At 28.1% G+C, this 19,677-nt stretch overlaps 1 protein-coding gene and 1 long non-coding RNA gene across 6 annotated transcripts in view; one reads left to right on the top strand and one right to left on the bottom strand.

The window, feature by feature from the left end:
- The window catches only part of LOC145279686 (FERM, ARHGEF and pleckstrin domain-containing protein 2-like), a 324,554-nt gene that overhangs the window by 36,692 nt on the left and 268,185 nt on the right, over nucleotides 1-19,677 (bottom strand). For 2 of the 4 annotated variants that reach the window (XM_080130959.1, XM_080130960.1), the window contains exons 13-14: nucleotides 8,601-8,784; nucleotides 870-1,113 (exon numbers count right to left, since the gene is read on the bottom strand). In XM_080130959.1, coding sequence (XP_079987085.1) covers nucleotides 870-1,113; nucleotides 8,601-8,784 — 428 coding nt within the window. The remainder of the gene's footprint in view (nucleotides 1-869; nucleotides 1,114-8,600; nucleotides 8,785-19,677) is intronic. The other 2 variants (XM_080130961.1, XM_080130962.1) reach the window with 1 other exon arrangement.
- Nucleotides 1-19,677, top strand: part of LOC145279688 (uncharacterized) — a 204,181-nt gene that overhangs the window by 53,503 nt on the left and 131,001 nt on the right. The gene's annotated exons all lie outside the window — the stretch shown is intronic.

The following is a 19,677-nucleotide window of genomic DNA, read 5'->3' as shown; positions in this document are numbered from 1 at the left end:
TCTTATTTGATTGATGGGAATAACTTTAATAATAAGATACAGATAAAAATATTTTTCATAATATTTTAGGCCAATTATTGATCTGTGTTTTATAAAACAAATGTTATTTTCAATCGATTTCATTGATTTTTTTTTCTGATCCATAGTTCATTTTTAGTCAGGAATCGAGCAAGGCAAATGAGTTAACTCTCACAGTCAGAAGTACTGATACTGCTGCCCAAATCACCAGATGTTAATTTTTCATATTTTACCAGTAGTAAACTACATTCAGGCTTGAGATTATTATTACATTTAAAAAAAAAAAAAAAAAAATCTAAACAACTTTATATTAATAATTCAATTTTATTAATATACAATTTTTAAATGTTTCAAGATAAAATTGTTCCCTTGGCTTCATAGAGACTAATTAACTATAATCTGACCTGAGATTATTATTATTGTAGCTAAAAGAATCTAAACAATTCTATATTAAAAAAATCAGTTTAATTATTAAAGCTGCTTAGATTTTTTTTTTTAAGATATGAATTTACTTTGTCGACTTTACATAATAGAGAATTAGAAACTAAATTCTGATTCCAGATTATTATTACAATGATTGGAAGCTATTTACATCTAATACTTTTATAAATGGATATTAAATTAACATTACAATAACAGAATCAGTGATAGATTTACAATGATTAGGTTTATTTAATAATTTTGTTAAAAAAAAAAAAAAAAGTACAAGATTATCATATCAATGTATAACTAGCATATCTATAAAATAATGTATTTGTAGAGAATCGCTTGTTGTTACAAGATTAATATTTTGTAAAAGGTTAAAAGAAGAAAAAAGTTCAAAGATGATATAAAGAGGCAACACTACTAACCCGTTTACTAACCCTTTTTTTCTTTGTGGTTTCTTCCTCACCATCAAGAGAGCGTAAAGTGCTAACGTTACTTGACGCTACTGTTTCAATGTCACCCACTAATACTGATTTCACCTGTTGCGGAGGTGACAAAGGAACAGCACCATTGATTCCATCTTCAGGTGGTGGTGGTGGTGGTGGAAGGGGAAGGGTCGAGTCGTAGTGGTACTGGTTCTCTTGATTCACACTTTGACTTCGAGTAAGGCTGAAATTGGAGGAGACAAACCTACACATTACAAAAATATTTAAACAATTTGTCATACTTTTACAAATTATAAATATATTTTTTAACAAATTTTAGAATATATATATATATATATATATATATATATATATATATAGGAAAAATCGATAAAAATAAAATTGGCCAAATTACAATATTTATTAATCCATCAAAAATTCAAACAAGGAATTATAATAATGAAAAATCCTTAATCCATAGATTTTCAGAAATAAACACTTTTCATCAAAGGACTAACATAAATAAAATATGCATAAATTCGAAAAAAAAAATATATATATATATATATGCACACACATATAATATAAACTTTTAAAAAAAAAATACATGTTACAAAGCTAATCTTAATTAACTGTAGCAACAATGGTTACAGTAGTTTCATTGAAAATCATTTTCAATTTCTTTAGAATTGCAAGAGACATTCACCATTCCTGTTAGGAGATTAAGAATGTTATTCATTGCTTGTTATAGAATCAGAAATAGACGGCAAGATGACACATTTTGCAAGCAACTACAGTATATTTTGTTATCGCAATTAAAATGAACAGAGGTACATTTATTATTGCACCATCACTGCTAACTTATTTGCTCTTTTAATCATCTCTGCAACTGGCAGATACAGATATTGCAAATACGCAAATCCTACACAAAGTAAATCTGGGTGATTCATTAAAATTTCATTGCTATTATGTGACTCATGTAATGGTTTCGTTTCACAATGGACACATTCTTCTTTAAATTGCAAATGGCATCTGCAAATGCACAATCTCTGCATTTTACAAGTGAAGATATTTGCTCCATAGTCAAAGTTTCCCCAAAATATACATAATTTTCATAGCAGTTATCATTTTGACAGTTCACGTTTTCTCAAAAATCATTTTGGTTGTTCTCTCCCATTTTTCAGTTTTTTTTTGTTTTTTTTTGTGAATTGCTATTTTGTCAAGTTTTTATTTTGCTTTGTTCATTAAAATATTTTAAAAAGAAAAAACTCTTGTCCTTTAATTCCCTTTTACTTTTGACAATTGGTGACTCTTTCTTGACATTTAAATACCATTATTGCATGCCTTCTCTTTATGTAATATCTCTCTTGGTAATTTTTAAGACTTTATATCATGTTTTCCTAAAACTATAGAATAATCAAAGTTGTCTACATATTGGGCATGTTAAATAATATCTTCTATAAAAGAATCACCATTAATAATAAACAAATTTCATTTTGCTTTTTAATTTTATTGTTAAAATAATAGGCTTGAGTTTCTGTAAAGAATTCGTTCTTGTCCAGAATTTCCCTTCTATTAAAAAAAACAAAAATAAAGAAAAATCTGTATGATGTACATATCTGTGACAAAATGAAAATATCATATTCCAAAAATCACGTAAACTGATCAAGTACCTTTATTTTTATAAAGAAAATAATTTTTAAGTGATTAATAAGAATTTATAGCCATTACAACATAAATCTCACAAGTTTGAATTATTATTTTCTCCCTTTGTTTCTTTAATTTTTTTTTTTTTTTTTTTTTTCAAAATCGTGGGTGAAACAATCACTCCTTGAATACTCCTAAAATTTGATATTCTTATTTAAAAATAAAAATACTTGATCAATTTTCATGATTTTTGGAACATAATATTTTTATTTTGTTACAGGTACATACATCATAAATTTTTCTTATTTTTGATTTTTTTTATTAAAGGAAAAGTTTTGGACAAGAACTGTATAATTGAATCATAATTACTGATTTTATATACTTTGCAAATAATGAAACTTCAAATGGAAAAGGAATAAGAAAACTGAATATGTTTAAAGAAAAAATTACTCTTTCAATTTTATTAATATGACACATAAGAAATAATATATTGGTGATAGTATCTTAAAATAAATACAAAATGACAAAGAAATTCTAGAACCATCTCTTATTTGTGATTGGTTGCATACACATCACAATTTGTATACATTCCTCACCTTACCTGCCTTTTCGTTTGGGATCCAGCAGGCCTACATCCTTTTCAGTCTTAATATGTTCAGCTGGTTTTCTTTGCACCTCCATCTTTTGCATTTTATTTATTATTTATCTTCTCAAAATTTAATATTTTTCTGTACGTTTCTCAGACAAAATATCTAGGAATTAGATTCAGATCCAAAGTAAAAAAAACAAACAGAAAAACAAATCCCAAACTTATGTAAGTGTATGTTGTGTGTATCTACACAAAAAAAAAAACTTGAGTAATAAACTCATCTCCTCAAAATTGATATTTCCTTTTATGAACAACCTACATTTATTGTGATATTTGATATTTCTGGGTTAAGATGGTGTAAATTACATATTTTGGACTATTATCCACATCATGGCTGTCATATTCACATTTTGACTCTTCATAGCAACCTTCTAGAAATTTTGAATTTTTAAAGGACTAATTGTTCTTATTCCTTTGAATGTTGTATCAGTCATTTTGTTATTAGGGATCCTATGTCAGTGGCAATTAAGTTAACTAGTATGGATTTTTACAAGGGTCACACTGCATGTTAACTCAGATCTGCAAAGCAGAATCGTTCCCAAAGTGTAATTAAAGACGGCTTACATGTAATGTCCAAGCTAAATGGCATCAATAAAACAAAGGTATGAGTAAGTGATGATGAATAATGCCACGTTTTTCAAACCGAGAGAAAACAAAGGTTTTCAAATCAGTTTGTCTATGTGGGAGCAATGCGAAGGAAACTTTGAACAATGAGTCTGCCATAGATTGCATAAGACAGTTGGCCAATAATGTAAGAAACTTTGATAATCGCTAATTGCAAAACATTACCTCAATATATCTATTCGTGCAGCACTTATTCAAAGTAACTAAATACTAAATTAGCTAAGAGAACATTAGTCTCTCTCTCATGAGCCTAAGTCAATTCTCTTCAAAATAAAAGCTTTTAGAAAACATTCACTTAACGTTTCCTTATGTCTTTCCTGCTTTAAAAAAAGAAGCTTATTTGTACAGCAATCACTAAACAAAACTGTGACAATGAAGAGAAGTGGTGGTGTCAGACAAGTATAATAAAAGAACCAAACATGTATCAAGAGCATTTTGTTTATGAAAACATTTTTTCTTTCCTTCATTCATCATTGAATGAGCTAACAATCTCCAGAGAGAATTCACTTGAGAATATCTTTTAACCAATTAACCAATTTTTACCTAATTTTAAACCACATGATACATTCATACTCTGGTCACACGAGAAAGGAGTTCAAATATCACAGGTTCATGTGAAGTGAAGACTTTTAATAGAGGTCACAATGGAAAAAGACAACCAACTGATCTTCCTAGTTAATAACTGGCAAACAAGAAAAGTCAAGACATCTGGATGTTGGATGGTGTCATTAGAAAATATCCAAACTTCACTTCAACCATCCATACAGCATGTACTGCTACAATTTAACTTGAATCTATGAAAGGAAACATTTTTTCAGTTACATTTTCAATATTATTTTCGAATTTAGTAATTTTATATTTTGAAATAAAAATATTGCACACACACTTTGTGATGGCTAATAATAATAATAATAATAATACATGCTGAAATTAAAATATTAAAATAAAAAACTGCAATATGAGTAAAGGTAAATAACAAGTAAAATGAAAAGTTGTTTAAAATTTACATAAGATTGTTATTTACTGGAGAAAAAGATGGTACAAAGCTGAAAGGTGCAGAAAGCCAGCTCCCCCAAAGAGGCACTCTGGTTAGTACAAATACAGCCATGAACAGACCCATCTGCATACCTCAATAAGAGTGCCTCAGATAATCAATAATAATTAACCCCTTCCCCAAAAAGAGGAAGTAATGTTCAAAAGAGTGCACCTTTGAGGTCAGAGTGGGCCCATAACTTATCGTGACAAAGAAAGGTCTGGTGCTAGACTGTCAGGTTGATTCTTGGCTCGGTATGAAATACAAGAATAATAAAAATCATCTGAAATAATAGGCTGTAAAGTAGAGCAGTCAAAACTTTGTGAATATGAAATACATGATGAGGATAATAAAAAATATAATGTACATCTTCTTGGAAATCATAAACTGATAATCCAAAAAATACATATTCAAATAATGTTTCCCTTGATAAAAATAATCCTATAGATCACTATGCTTATTTAAGACATGATATAGTTGATTAGGTACTTTGTAAAATTCGGTGGTTAATTACACTCTTCTAGATGTTGAAGGTTTAATCCTTAATGTTAGTGACACTCAAAATACAATTGCAAATTATTTAGAACTTCTATCCAGTAATGGCTGATGGAACAAGAACATACTACCCCTCATTGATTAAATAAAGGGTTTTGTTCAAAATTTTGTGAAGATTCCTGAATTTAACAGAAAGATTCCAGAGTCCGACATGATACACTTGATGAAGGTCAGAGGTTACATCAACTGAAACATTGTGAAAATAACACCCAAGATGAGAACAGTAGTGTGAAGAATGCAAATAATATGAACATTCACCTTGATACAAATTGATACAAATAATTCTAAGTAGATCACTGTCTCACATGTTATGCTTAAGTTACAGCAGATAAGAATGAATTAAATGAGTTGGGAATAAATAAGGGGTAAACATGATTTATTGCAGCTTTATTGTTGAGTTTCTGTTAATAAGATGTATCAAATCAGCAAGTAGGATAGAAATTTAAGTTTTAAGAATTTGTTGACTATTATTGATAGTAAGGTGTAACCTTTAACAGGAGAAAAAGATTTAAAAAAAAACAAAAAACAAAAAAAAACAGTACAAATATGGCGAGAAAAATACTTTCTGAACTTGATGGAACAACTTCCCACTAGGGAAAATTTTCTTTCATTTAGGTTTATATTGAAAAAAAAAAATTAATATCCGGAGAGCTGATCCCCATTCAGTCTAAATATGGAATTGAGCCATAAGCATTTAAAATTATTTCATCCCATTAAAAATAGAAGTGAATCCAATAATTCCTGAAAATTTCTTTTCTAGAATTTCCAAAACCCAATAGAATTAAAAAATTATATTGTAAACAAAACAAGTTTCTTCAAAGTACAAGTTGAAAAATACACACACACACACACACACACACACACACACACACACACACACACACACACACACACACACACACACAACACTTTACAAAGCTTTGAATTTGGAAAGTATTTTTGGAATTTGGAAATTATTTAATGTTAAACTACATTGAAAACTGCAAACCACTCAATTAGATATAATAGAAAAATAGGTGCAATAGTCAACAAGTATGAACTATTCACAAATTGTCTTTGTTGAAAATACATTATTAAATATTTGTTTATACAAAACTTATGAGAGAATGGTCAGAAGAAGAAGGGGTTAAAGGATACAAGAAAGAAAATCAAATTTCTAGATCCCTTCCCCACCCCCATTGTTTTATTGTCCATCAAGACCATGCATTTCTACATCAATTGTTTTTTGCATGAAAAGTTCTGAAAATTGCATTTGAAAACATTTTTTTCACAGCATCATCAGGAATGGCAACTGCATATTTTCTTTGTGGTTCCATTTGCTCCGAAGATTCAAAAGAGGTTTCTTCTTCCACAAGCTCGAGCCTGGAAAAAAAGAATCAGTGAAGATATCTATCCTTGTAACCTTTTTATATTATTTCAGTTGAAGGCGGAGGAAGAGGAGAAGATTGTGCATCTTGTGGCGTTGGTGCTGGTCATATTGCATCATCCAAATGCTGCATGGGAAGGAGTCGCATCTCTCTATTGAATGATGATTGTTCATATCTTGCATGCTTAAGGGGGATGTATACCATTATTTCGTTTTGGAAGGAAGGTCGTGTGAAGTAGGGAAAACAGCAAAACCAGGTTAATATCTGAAGATAATGACCTCTCACAAGAAACAAGGAAGAAGAAAAGCAAGGCACATTAGTATTGGATTTTTGTTTCTTTTGCACAGGTATATATGTTTGGTTTATCTAGCCAATTAATGTAAATGATCAGCTAAGATGAGCTACACGGGTTTTACACTGAGTGGTCTACAATATTTGGCTATGGATAAAAACTGTCGGGGAAAAAATCATTATGTGCATAAAGGAAATTTGCAATGGTTTTAGATTTTGAAAATTAAAAAAAGAAATCATGCATAAAAAAAAACAAGCAATACTTTGCAAATATTAAAGATATTCAATTTAACATTTTTAAACAAGAAAGAATATATTCTAAGTGATAGTAAGTTTTTTTATAGACTAAAGATTCATTTTAATTAATTTATTTTTAGAAAGGAGATTCTTTAATCTTCTTGTTAATATGAAAAATTTAACTTTTTAAAGAAATTATAGGATATATCGGTTCTTGTCCAGAATTGCCCTTATATTAACAAACAAATAAAAATCTGTATGATGTACTTACCCATGCTGGAATAAAAATATCATATTCCAAAAATCACATAAATTGATCAAGTTGTTTTACTTTTAAGAAAATCAAATTTTATGACCAAGAGAGAAATGACTGTCTTGTGCTGTAATCTTAAAAATAATCCCAAGAAACAAGGGAGATAACTCAAAAGTAAATTAAACTTACTAGGTTTATGTTGTAATGTCTATGAATTCCCATTAATTGTATGAAAATGATCTTTATGAGAACAAAACTACTAGATCAATTTACGTGTTTTTAGGAATATGATATTTTCATTTTGTCATAGATACATATATCATAGATTTTTCTTTGATTTTTAATATAGGGCGAATTCTAAAGAACCATGTATCAATAATATGAAAAAACAACTTCTGATTCAGAACAGATTCGATCTAAGATAGCAAATCTTGCAAAGAAACACACAAAGGGCCTGATATCCTTTCAGATAGAGTTTTGTAAAAATAATATTTAAAAGGATTTGTCTTAAAACTGAAATGTTAAAAAGTTTAATGGTGAATCTAATCATCACGAGAAGTTTCCTATTCCACACATTGTTTACATTTAAATGCAAGCTCACATGCATAAGGTCATGCAAGGCAGAAATACATCTGATGATTGAATTTACCACGAAATTAAAACAGAGTGATAGAAATGTAACCTTGTATCATGTTTGTTTGTATGTTTGCAAAATAATCTTAACAAATTTACATAATACATTCAAGTGGCAATTATTTTTAAACATTAACAATAAAGTTTCAAACAGAGGACATTAAAATATTATGCAATAAAAAAGAAACAATTTTATATTACACATATACTACTGATTGTTCTGTTTGAAAAAAAAAAAATCATTAAAACTGCTTATTTTAAACCTAAAAACCAACAACCTTTTAAAAATGAATGTATAAATATTACTAGGCAACATTGGATCTTTACAGGTTGTCATGCAAAGAAGCAGAAACAAACAAAAAATGCAAACAAAAGCAAAATATCTACAGAATGAATTAGTAAAACTGAAAACGTTTATGTAAATAAACAGTGTATTTCTTACCTATGTTTATTGGGTGAGGTTGGTTCCGGAGTCTCTCGTATGTGTTCTGGAATATTCTCTACCTTGTTAGAACGTATAATGGCATTGTCTTCAATGCTTTCATTTTGACTAAGGATTGGCTCAGAGTATTTACGGTCCATCAGGAAGCTGGAAGAATCTCTTACATCACCGTTATTCAGGGAACCTACAACACGAAAAATATTAACAAAATGTATTGAAGTATGTAACAAACGTCAACAGTTCACAAAAAGTATACACACTCATACAAACATATTAATGATGATAAGATCCCAGGTTTCAAAAAAAAAAAAAAAATTCACATAAATACAAAAAGTTTAAAGTACCATAACTAAATGTACATATGGATTGAAATAATTTATAATGGAACAAGAGTTAAATTGATCTAAAATATACAAATAAAACAAAAAACAATCTACTTTATAATTGTAAAATACAGTATAAGATTTACAAATTTAGTAGATAAGCAATCTATTATGGTCTCTCTCCTTTTTCCTTTACTCAGTATTAAAATCTACCCACCTTTTCCATAGTCATATGGATATCATTTTTCCGACCGACTACTTTACATTACCAGTAAATCCAGTCTTTACTTTAGCAGGGTTGGATTGAGGATAAGTCATAGAAAGATATCCTCATATATTCACAGATTTAAATGTATTCAGTTAATAAAGAATTAAAAATAGTGAGAATAAATGTTATTAGAAATGAAAAATAGAAAAGAAAAAATATTAAGTTGATATTTGAACTGAATGACTTTGTTTTTTTTTGCCAGATCTTTTTTTTTTCCACCTTTCTCGTCTAAACATACAACACTGAATGAATCAAATGAAAATAGCAATTTATGCTTAAAAAAATAAATAAAAAACAAAAACAAATTTGTTCTTCTACAGCTTTTGATTTCCTCTCAGCAACCGGTTTGACAAGGCTAAAAAGACAATAGTGCAACAACCTGTTAATAACATTGGAATCATCTAGAAAAAAAAAAAAAGCAAAAAATGTGTCAGCTTGTTTTGTCAATTATGTTGAAATGAAATCAATCCAAGAAGATAAAAAAAAACAGATTCATATGAATAATAAAACAAAAAAATATTTTATGTGGATTTCTGTCTTTGCTACAGGTTTAATACAGACATTACCAAAGTATATGTGCATAAAGGTTTCTAATTTCTTGAAACATAGAAATCTGTATAAGTGTATCCAGCCAATAAAATCCAAGATGGAGTCGATTCTAGATGATGAACTGCAAAGGTCAGCTGACCTTTACTGAAATCATTTGTCAATATTTTGAGGAGAGAATAAAAAAATATTTACAGAATAGTGACTTAAGATCCAAGCAGAACAACATGCTATGAAAACGGCCCAAATAGAAACTGAAGATTCATGAAACCATACAAATAGTTTTGTGAGAAAGTTTTATCACAATCTTGTTCATATATTACCAAAGTACTTTTATAAAAAAAAGTTGCTAATGATAGAAATGCAATAAACAGAGCCAAATTAAAAAAAAAAAACTTATTGGACAATTTTTTTTATATTAATGTTTCAAGAAGCAAGATGAATCTTCACAGCATATATATTAAAAGGAATGTCACATATTTGGAAATGTAAAGTAAAAGTGAATAAAAACCAATTTTTAATTGTTTTTCACTTCTTAAAATAAAAAAAAACTTAAACTCATTGATAACGAAAATATTACTTATTAATTGATATTGTTTCATAAATTGTATTTAGCTATACACTTTACTGCAGTTTCACAATATTACCGATTATCAGAAGAATACGTGACTAGTTTCTAACATCTGGTAGAACTTGGAAACCTGTTTAAAGAATTAACAGTATTTATATATGTGGCGTCTCATTTTACGCTTTTTGGTCTTAGTAATCCGTTTTCAAACATTATGCAATGGGTATAAAGTGAGCAATTATTTATATTTACATTCAGCTGTGATTAAAAACATTAATATTTTTTCTTAAGTTTATAATTTGGTATTTCCTATTTCTATTGCAAGAAGGTGCTAATTTTAAGATTCCCAATTTATATTTGAGCTGATGATTTTGTTTTGAAAATGCATGAAATCCATGTTGCTGAGTGTTTTTGTATATACATGTAGTGTTTTGTCTAACTAGCTAACCAATCAGATTCATTATACATAATACCTGATATCACAAATTCCATGCCTTTTAGCCTGACCATTCGCTATGGAGATGAAATATAAAAGTCTTTGTGTAGCTTAACTGCCATAAATATATTTTCATAACTTACTATACACACACACACACACACACACAATATTAATACAATCTTTAGTTTTATGTTAATCATGATTCTATCATTCTTGTAAACTTATTTGATTAGAACAAATACAACAGAGTATAATTTTTCATTTAATCTAATACAAAAAGAAATATACAGACAAATTAATGTTTGCATTAGTTTTAAAATTAGCTTTAACCTGTAGAAAGAATCAAAACTTATTAAACTAAGTGAGGGGAATAAAAAATAAATAAGAAAAATTAAAAGATTTTATAAGAATATGATTCCAATTATATTTATTCAAACTTTGATTTGCAAATAAAAGACATTTTTCAAATTCCAACAATATATTAGAAATAAGAATTATTACATATAGAATTTCATATAGAATTCATCGGCAACTTTTAATTTACCTTAAAACTTTTGAATTGAAATCAAATATTAAACTTCTTTTACTGCTATTATTCATATGACCTGTGCATGTGTGTGTGTGTGTATATATATATACACACACACACACATACATACACACACATACATACTTACCTGCAATTGGTTAAGCTGAGCGATAGTTGAATTCTTGTATTCAATTGTTCTAATGAAAATAATTTAATCCAAATTACAATGATTCCTTTTATTGCAAGTGAGTGTTTCTTTTAATTTTATTCAAATTAGTTTCAAAATATAAACCTGTGTATAAAAATCAAATTTATAGCTGATAATAATGTAAAGCTTCCTATTTTTATCTAAAAAAGTTGAAGAGCTGTGAAGATGGGAGTGGTATCCTTAAGACAAGTGATCTTTGGTGCTCCAGAATTTATTTTTCTACAAAGTCATCACTATCCTCAAGGCACTTTTACCAGGAATTGCTGACCCATTCAGGCGGAAGTAAAAAATAGGATATATTACATTTGAAATGCCCCACGTATGTAAGAAATATTTTCAAGTTATTTCAAAAAAAGAATGAAACATTTCGTTTTAATTTAAAAATTATGGTTCTCAAATTAAATTATTATTCCAAGAGGCAAGAGTTACCCACCATGATTTGAGGAAATTTTTAAATCTATACTAATATTTTTGCATTTATTAAATAAAAATAGAAAAAATATTTAAAAACATTTTCAATAGGAGATAAATTCATATTTTATATATATATAAAAATGACATATTTTTAGTTTCTAATCTTAAGATGGCTCAACACGTTACTTTGAGATTAAAATTGTACCCATTCATGTTTCGTCATTTGAAAATTGTTAAGGTGTATGAAACCATGGTCATGGCATATTAAAAAACATGTATATAATCTGACATGTATGTCAGCAATATCCATCATCTTGACTAATGTGACATCTATATCATCAAAAATAAAATCAACTCTTATAAAACTCCATTCTGTATTCAAATTGGATGAAAAAAATCATATTCAATTTAAAGACAGAATTATATTTTTTTGTTTACTCCAATATATTTATTAAAATTCATATTTCATTATTCTAAATTCTTAGCAATATGAATTGAATATCAGCATATCTCCCTTCCTCTGCATAAAAGCACCTCTTTAAATACTTAATTCTAAAGTTTTTTTTTTTTTTTTTTTTATTGCTCATCTATTTTTCAAAAATTTTATTTGCTTGGATCAGTTTTATCATTAAAGAATAAATAATTTCCCCACTCTTTGCAATAAAAAAAAAACCCTACTTTTTATTTATTTCTTTAAATTGGATAAGAGCATATGAAGAGAAAAGCTGTGGAAGATTTTAAAGGGCAAATGTTCAGCATTACTTACCTTTTACTTATGAATCACCTTCTTGCTTCAAACTTGTAAAGTTGGTAGACAAAAAACTTAGGAGGAATGGTCCAAAGAAAATCAGACAAACAGGAAATGCGTGTAAGAAAGTCTTTGATAAACCAAAATACACTAAGATGGCTCATGAAGAGAAAGAGAGAGATAGTTAAAACAGATGTTTAGAAATATTAAGACAATATAAAAAGGAATCCCACATTCACTAAACGAATGAATAAAAATGTTTTTAGTATGCTTTTTAATTTAATATAATGCCATGAAAGTGTTTAATGAAGAGAATATAAATTTTATAGTAACTACGAAAAGAGAAAAAAGATTCTGCAAAATGTTAAATGGGTTCCTTTTTTTTCTTTTGGTGAAGGTCTTATTTCTTGGAAACCATTCCAAACCAGCTGTTTGTCTTTCAATTTGTGTTAGAAAACGTATTACAATACAAAAAGGTTCTATTTTCAAAGTCAATTTAATTATATCAACATGAGGTTCATGACGAATAATTAAATAGGTCATGTTAATATGAGTAAAAATGTTTATCACAAGAGTTTGTGTCTGTTACAGTTTGATTAATGAATATTGGGAAATATACTAGATTGTGTAACAAAAAACATTTTATATCAATCTTTGATCATAATTATTAAAATTTGGTGCCTCAACTGTAAAGTTAAATTAAATTTGTTCACAAGTAAACTTACAATTTTCACAGTCGATATATGAAACACAGCTTACATACAAACTGCCTATGATAAAGTTTGTGTAAAATAATTTAAAAAAATACAGCTTTTTTTTTGTAAACTAAAAATATCTGAATTCTGTATAAGTTTTCATAAGATGAAACTTGTTCATTGTTGAAAATTTAAAGTGGAAAGTGGTGAATTTACAGATTGTTCTACAATATATCTTATGAATAAATTAGAGTAGTTTATATATTTTTTACCTCATTTATTTTTAGTCAACAAAGTTTATTTTTGGCTTATAAAAGGTTTTGGGGAAGTACACTTTAAATGAAAGAGACAGTTTCCTTTTTATTGGCTCATCTTATTCTTAATGTAAAATTGAATGAAATGAAAACCTCATCAGATATGTTTAAGTATGTCATAAAATTACACAATATTTTATGCTAATTATTCAGAAAAGTGACATAAAATCAGAAATTAATGCAAATGCTTAAGATTTAAAAAAAAAATCAATGCTTTAAATTTTTATTACAAATATTTCAAATGCAATAAATAGAAAATTAATTATCTTTAATAATAAAATGGTTCTTCTTATCAATTTCAGTATTACTTTTTGATAAATAGAAAACTATAGAGAAATGTTTAAATTAAAATAACATTTTTACAGAAGCAAAATATTGCAACATTGAAAAAATCCAATCAGATAATGGTGATACAATCAGAAAAGATTTTTTCTTTATTTTAGGAGAAAAAGAAAAAATACTAGATTTTTAAAAGTGCTTTCTGGTTCTGAACTTTTGAGATGATGATTGATTATTTGGATTCTTCTGATTACTGTTCTCATCTTCTGGTGTATTTTATTGAACTCGAAAATCTTTGGAGGTTGAAGGTTCAATTCTCAGGACTTCTATCCAGCCATGGTTGACTGAACCAGATCATGCTACCCGGTGGATTAAATAAAGGATTCTTTTTGAAATTCCATGCAGATTCCAAAGTTCAACAAAATATATGTGAAGAAATTTGGAGGTTACATTGACTGAAACGTTGTGAAAATCACATTCAAAATGAAAACAAGAGACCAAAGAATATGAGTTTTTGCTTCATAACTTTTGACCCTTGAAAGTTATTTTGAAACTTTAAAAATGACAGATAAAAAAAAAAAATTCTAGTCAGAATGAAAGTTTACGGGCAAAATGTAAAGTATTATGGTCCATCTGTGCAGTTTTCTTTCAACCATGCTACTATTGTATTAATGAAAACATTCCAAAAAGCTACAATAAGAGGATTTTTATTTTTAATTAAAAAAAAAAAAAAACTAAATTAGAATTTTTTCATTGTTATACAGTTTGTACATTTGTAACTTACTATTTTATACATACTCAAACTCTTGTAATTGTTAGTGTGGTTAACATGCAATCAGCATTAGAATTTAAATCAATTCTGCCTAAAGCAAATGGCAGAATCAACGTTTTGAAAACATTAAGCAGACAGTAAGAATTTCCAGGATTTCGTTTTTGATTTTAACAAAATATAGATAATTCATATTTTTGATGTAATGTACTTTTTCTTTGTCTTAGCTCAATTCCTATGAAGAGGTTCTCATTTTCTGACTGGTGAATGAAACTTAACGATAGTTATATTTTTTTAGAGTTAAAGCTCCAAAGCTTAGCACAAAAGTTGAATAACAGACAAAAGCTCAGCACAAGAATAATATAAATTTAAATTTTTTATATAAATGATTTTTGCCAGTGTTGAATTAATACAATAAAAAAGCATACCTTCTTTAAGAATCATACTTATAACCCATATAATGTAATCTTAAAAATGTGAAAACTCTCAATTTTTTCCTATGGTTAATTGTTATACTAAAAATCTGTTGTAGAAAAGTAAAAAATACATCCATATATAATAAAATCACTGCAGAAATTTCCCTCTGGACTAAAGTAGTGTAGGGTTGCGATAACATATGCCACATACAAATTCAATACATCTAGGATAATATCCACTATTCTTTCGAACACCATTTTAGTCCTGATATTAAAATACTACATTGCATCCTACAATCAACACCATTTTTCTCTCTGAATATTTAGTCCTACCACTCCTACTAGTTGTCACTAGCACGAATTCTACATGTTCCACAGATTCTGTGATTACGCCGACCATAACTGGCTCAAGAATACATAGACTTAACATAATCTTTCCAATTTGTGACTCAGAAATAAAAAAGGCTCCCTCACCAAAGATCGTCCATTCTAATTGGCTGAACTCTGAAAATTTTCATATTCCAGCATCCAAATCTTTCCTTTATAAATGAACAGTTACTAAAATTAAAATATGGTGTCACTAACAGACATTATTTCGCCCACCGTCAAGTCCATTTAATGCTTTCACTACAGTTGTGTGTGTGTGTGTGTGTGTGTGTGTGCATATCATATAAATCACTTTTCAGCCGCTGGACTGCTGTTTGCTATTCTACAGGATTCACACTGTAAAAAAATTACTCTTTCTCCTCCCTCTCTCTTTCACTGTATGTATTTCCCTTTGTTAATGGTTCTTATTATAATTCGTGCATGCATGTGTTTGTGTATTTGGCTGAGCATGCATCTCAGATAATGACAAAAACACCTTTCGTTGATAAAAAAATTGACAAAAAAAATAAATAAAAGCAAATAAACACTATAAAATGCAAGTTTTTTTGAGAAAAAGTAATATATTCACTAAATTTAGAGTATATTTTTATTAATTTTTTTTAAAAACTGTATTCCTATTTTTTTATGGTTACTTTATTTTGAAATTCATCTGGTGACTACTAGTTGAGCCCGAACCATAATTGACGTGAATTCCCGATGATCTGGGACAAATTCTGCAAAAATGCCAATAAAATATATGTGAGGTGTGCATTGTACAGGCAGGCCGATAAAAAGGGTACTTCTTTGTTATTGTGCTTAAATCCAACCGTCAAAAGGTTGATTTTTAATTAAAATCACAATGAAAACAACACCATTTTTTTGTCGATTTAAAAAATTAAAAACGTTACCTAAGTGTCATGGCAGAATTAGTTATGTCTTCCAAGATTCAACTAAAAAATGATTTTATGTTTGTTTTGGTTATGTGACATGTGCCATAAACACAAGGGAAATAACCAACATTTCTAATTTTTTTGGAAACTATTTTCTCGTGATATGGCAATTCATTGGTTCCACTTGAACATCATCTTGATTTCCAAATTTTGCTACTATAATGAGGAGGAACCAAAATGCTAACAAACATTCTCATCAATTATATTTGAATGCAATATTTTTTTCTCCAAAAATATGTGGAAAAATAAGGACATTTTTTTTTGAATAATGACTTCAATGGATATACCATTTTTATTGAAGATATTGCACTTCATAATTTCCTTGTGGTTTGCAATAACCATTAACAAGTCTCAAGATATTGTATATCCACAAGTATTGAGAACATCAAGATAATAAACATACATTTTGTCTTTTTTTTAGTTGTTTTCCATTTAAACAAACTGAGCCACAGCAATGTGTAGCTGGGTACAACTTATATTATTTGTAATATATATATATATATATATATATATATATGCTGCTCCCATTAAGGGGTTACCAGATTGGTCAATGGGAAAATTATTCCCAACAAGCATTTAGGTAAAAATGCACTTTCGTATAAATACTTGAATTCATTCAAGAAAGTATTGCTAACAAAAACAAATGAAAACATCTACATAAAAGCAATACATTTAGTAGTCCGGCGAGGTTAGTCGCATGGTAGAAGTTTAGGCTTCTTATCACGAGGTGCCGATTTCAAATCTCGCTAGATTCAACCACTCTGATGAGTCGTGGACGACGAAACACGCGTCAGTGGATAATTATATTTTAAAAATAATATATATGCCGCTCCCCATTAAGGGGATACCAGATTGGTCAATGGGAAAATTATTCCCAACAAGCATTTAGGTAAAAATGCACTTTCATATAAATACTTGAATTCATTCAATAAAGTATCGCTAACAAAAACAAATAAAAACATATATATATACACACATATATATATATATATATATATATATATATATATATATATATAAACAACTAATTTCTAATGAGCAGTTGTCCTTTTTACCCACTTCTATGATGAGCTTTAATCTAATCACCAATTAAAAAAAAATTATATTAATTAGGTGAAAATGAGAAACAAAAGTACAAAGAAAACTATCAAAGCATTGGTTACTTGATTTGAACATCATACCTGGAAATTACCAAAAAAAAAAACTGCACAACAAAATGTTCACAAGAATTGATGATCAGTGTAAATGAGAAAAAAAAAATGTTTTTTTAATTTAAATCAAATAAAATTAATATAAATTTTTTAAAATTAAAGCAAATAAAATTAATATAAAATATACAGAATATGTTAGTCAAAGAAAATTTGTTAATATTTTAGTAAAAGAAAAGTAAAATTAACAAGAATTAAAGCATTTTTCCATGGCAACATCATTAACATTAGATAAGATAGAAACCGTAAAGAGAAAATCAGGAATCTGAAGAGCATTTCTATAAGATGTTAGAAGTTGTGTTACAACAGTTGGAAATGGTTAACTAGGGGGCAGAGCTGATCCTTAGGATCTTTTCAAATTTGTTATCTTTAGAGGAATGGTATTAACAGGAACATGTTTTTATTTTCTTTTTAAATCGATTAAAAACTTCATGTAAAAGCTTTTGTTCTTCAAAATCAACTATGATCAAAATAATAAAACAAAGTATCTACAAAGACTGCATTAATGTTAATATTACGAATAATGAAATAATAGATTACAAAGAATTTATTAAAAATACTTTTAGAATTAAAGTCAGCAAGTTGACTGGAATATAAAAAGAGATCTGCATTAAAATTAATAGATTGAATCATATTTGATCTAAATTTTTCTAAAAGAAAGCATTTTTGATTAACTGACCCACTTTCTGTCATGTAGCCCCTTCCACTAATGTTTAGGGAATAAAGGAAAGGTGTAAGAAAAAAAAATCAAACAACAAAAACCATTCACAGGTGGAAGCAAGTGAGAGACAACAGATAAAAAATAACAAAAAGCACAGGTGGTGACTGTGGATGGAGGGAGAGGTCGACACAGATGAAAAACATTTCTCAACTTTTCTGGTGTAAAACAACAGAGAACAAAGGGGAAATAATGAAGAAAGAGATAGAGAGAGAGAGAGAGGCATATTATTAAAAGCATTGCAAAATTAGAAACAAAATAAAATGAATAACAAAGAATGGAAGGGAGAAAATAGGACCTTTTTTTATATAAGTAAATTAAAAAATTTTTTTTAAGTTTCGACATAAAAAAAAGATATTTAAAAAAAAAATTTACTTTGGTTCTAAATGATGAACTGTAATGAAGAAAATAAAATTTTAAATGTATTAATGCTTCCATTTTGTAATTGAAGTTCTAATTGTATGATCAGGTTGACATATCAGTTCCCCTAAGATAACTGAAGTGATATTGTCTGGTCAATACTTACATGAGTGACCAGATACTGGTTTTCCAAACCAAGTCGGCTACCATTCTGCAAATACCTTTTGAAATGGTTGTTATGGGAGAGGGATCATAATATAGATTTATTTTAAAAAGCTGGAATCTCCATCCCAAATGAGGTACATAATACTGATACATCCTTGAACCATTTTAATGCAGAAAAGAGTTCAGATCCCAAAATACTTGCATTAGCACCATATTTTTGATTGAAAAATCTTTAGGCCAGAACAAGCATAAATCAAAGAGTCTTATAATGATAGAACTTAAGATTTTCAGTGTCAACATAATTTTTTTTGTATTTCCTTATGGTTCAAATTTTATTATGCTTAAGTCTTTAAGTGAGCAGAATGTTGTTGCAGTCTTGTGGTGGAAGTGAGAGAGTATAAAGAACGTATAATTATGCAAAACCTCCTCAAGAAAAAAAAAAAATCTCTTTTTGTTCAGAATTCCCTCTATATTAAAAAATAAAGATAAATCTGTGTGATGTACGTACACATGAGGAAACAAAAATATAATATTCCAAAATTTAATTTTTTTAATAAATAATCATGCGAGGCCTAACAATAATTTAAATTCATCATGAAGCAAAAGCATTCATTTGGGAAAGAGTTATTTTGTTAGAAAATTTATAAACAATTCAAAATTAAAATCATTTATGTCGGACCTATGATTTTATCAAATTAAAAAGATTCAAGGAATCTGTAAGTATTTGCTAATTTCCTTTTTGGTGGATGGGTCAAGTGAAAATACAAACAAAACTGAAAATAAAAAAACAAAGG

The sequence above is a fragment of the Euprymna scolopes genome, chromosome 7 (assembly GCF_053919585.1).
Source record: "Euprymna scolopes isolate OS-2025 chromosome 7, ASM5391958v1, whole genome shotgun sequence".
NCBI classification, from domain to species: domain Eukaryota; kingdom Metazoa; phylum Mollusca; class Cephalopoda; order Sepiida; family Sepiolidae; genus Euprymna; species Euprymna scolopes.
The sequence above is the reverse complement of the archived record's forward strand: the minus strand, read 5'-3'. Positions and strand labels throughout refer to the sequence as shown.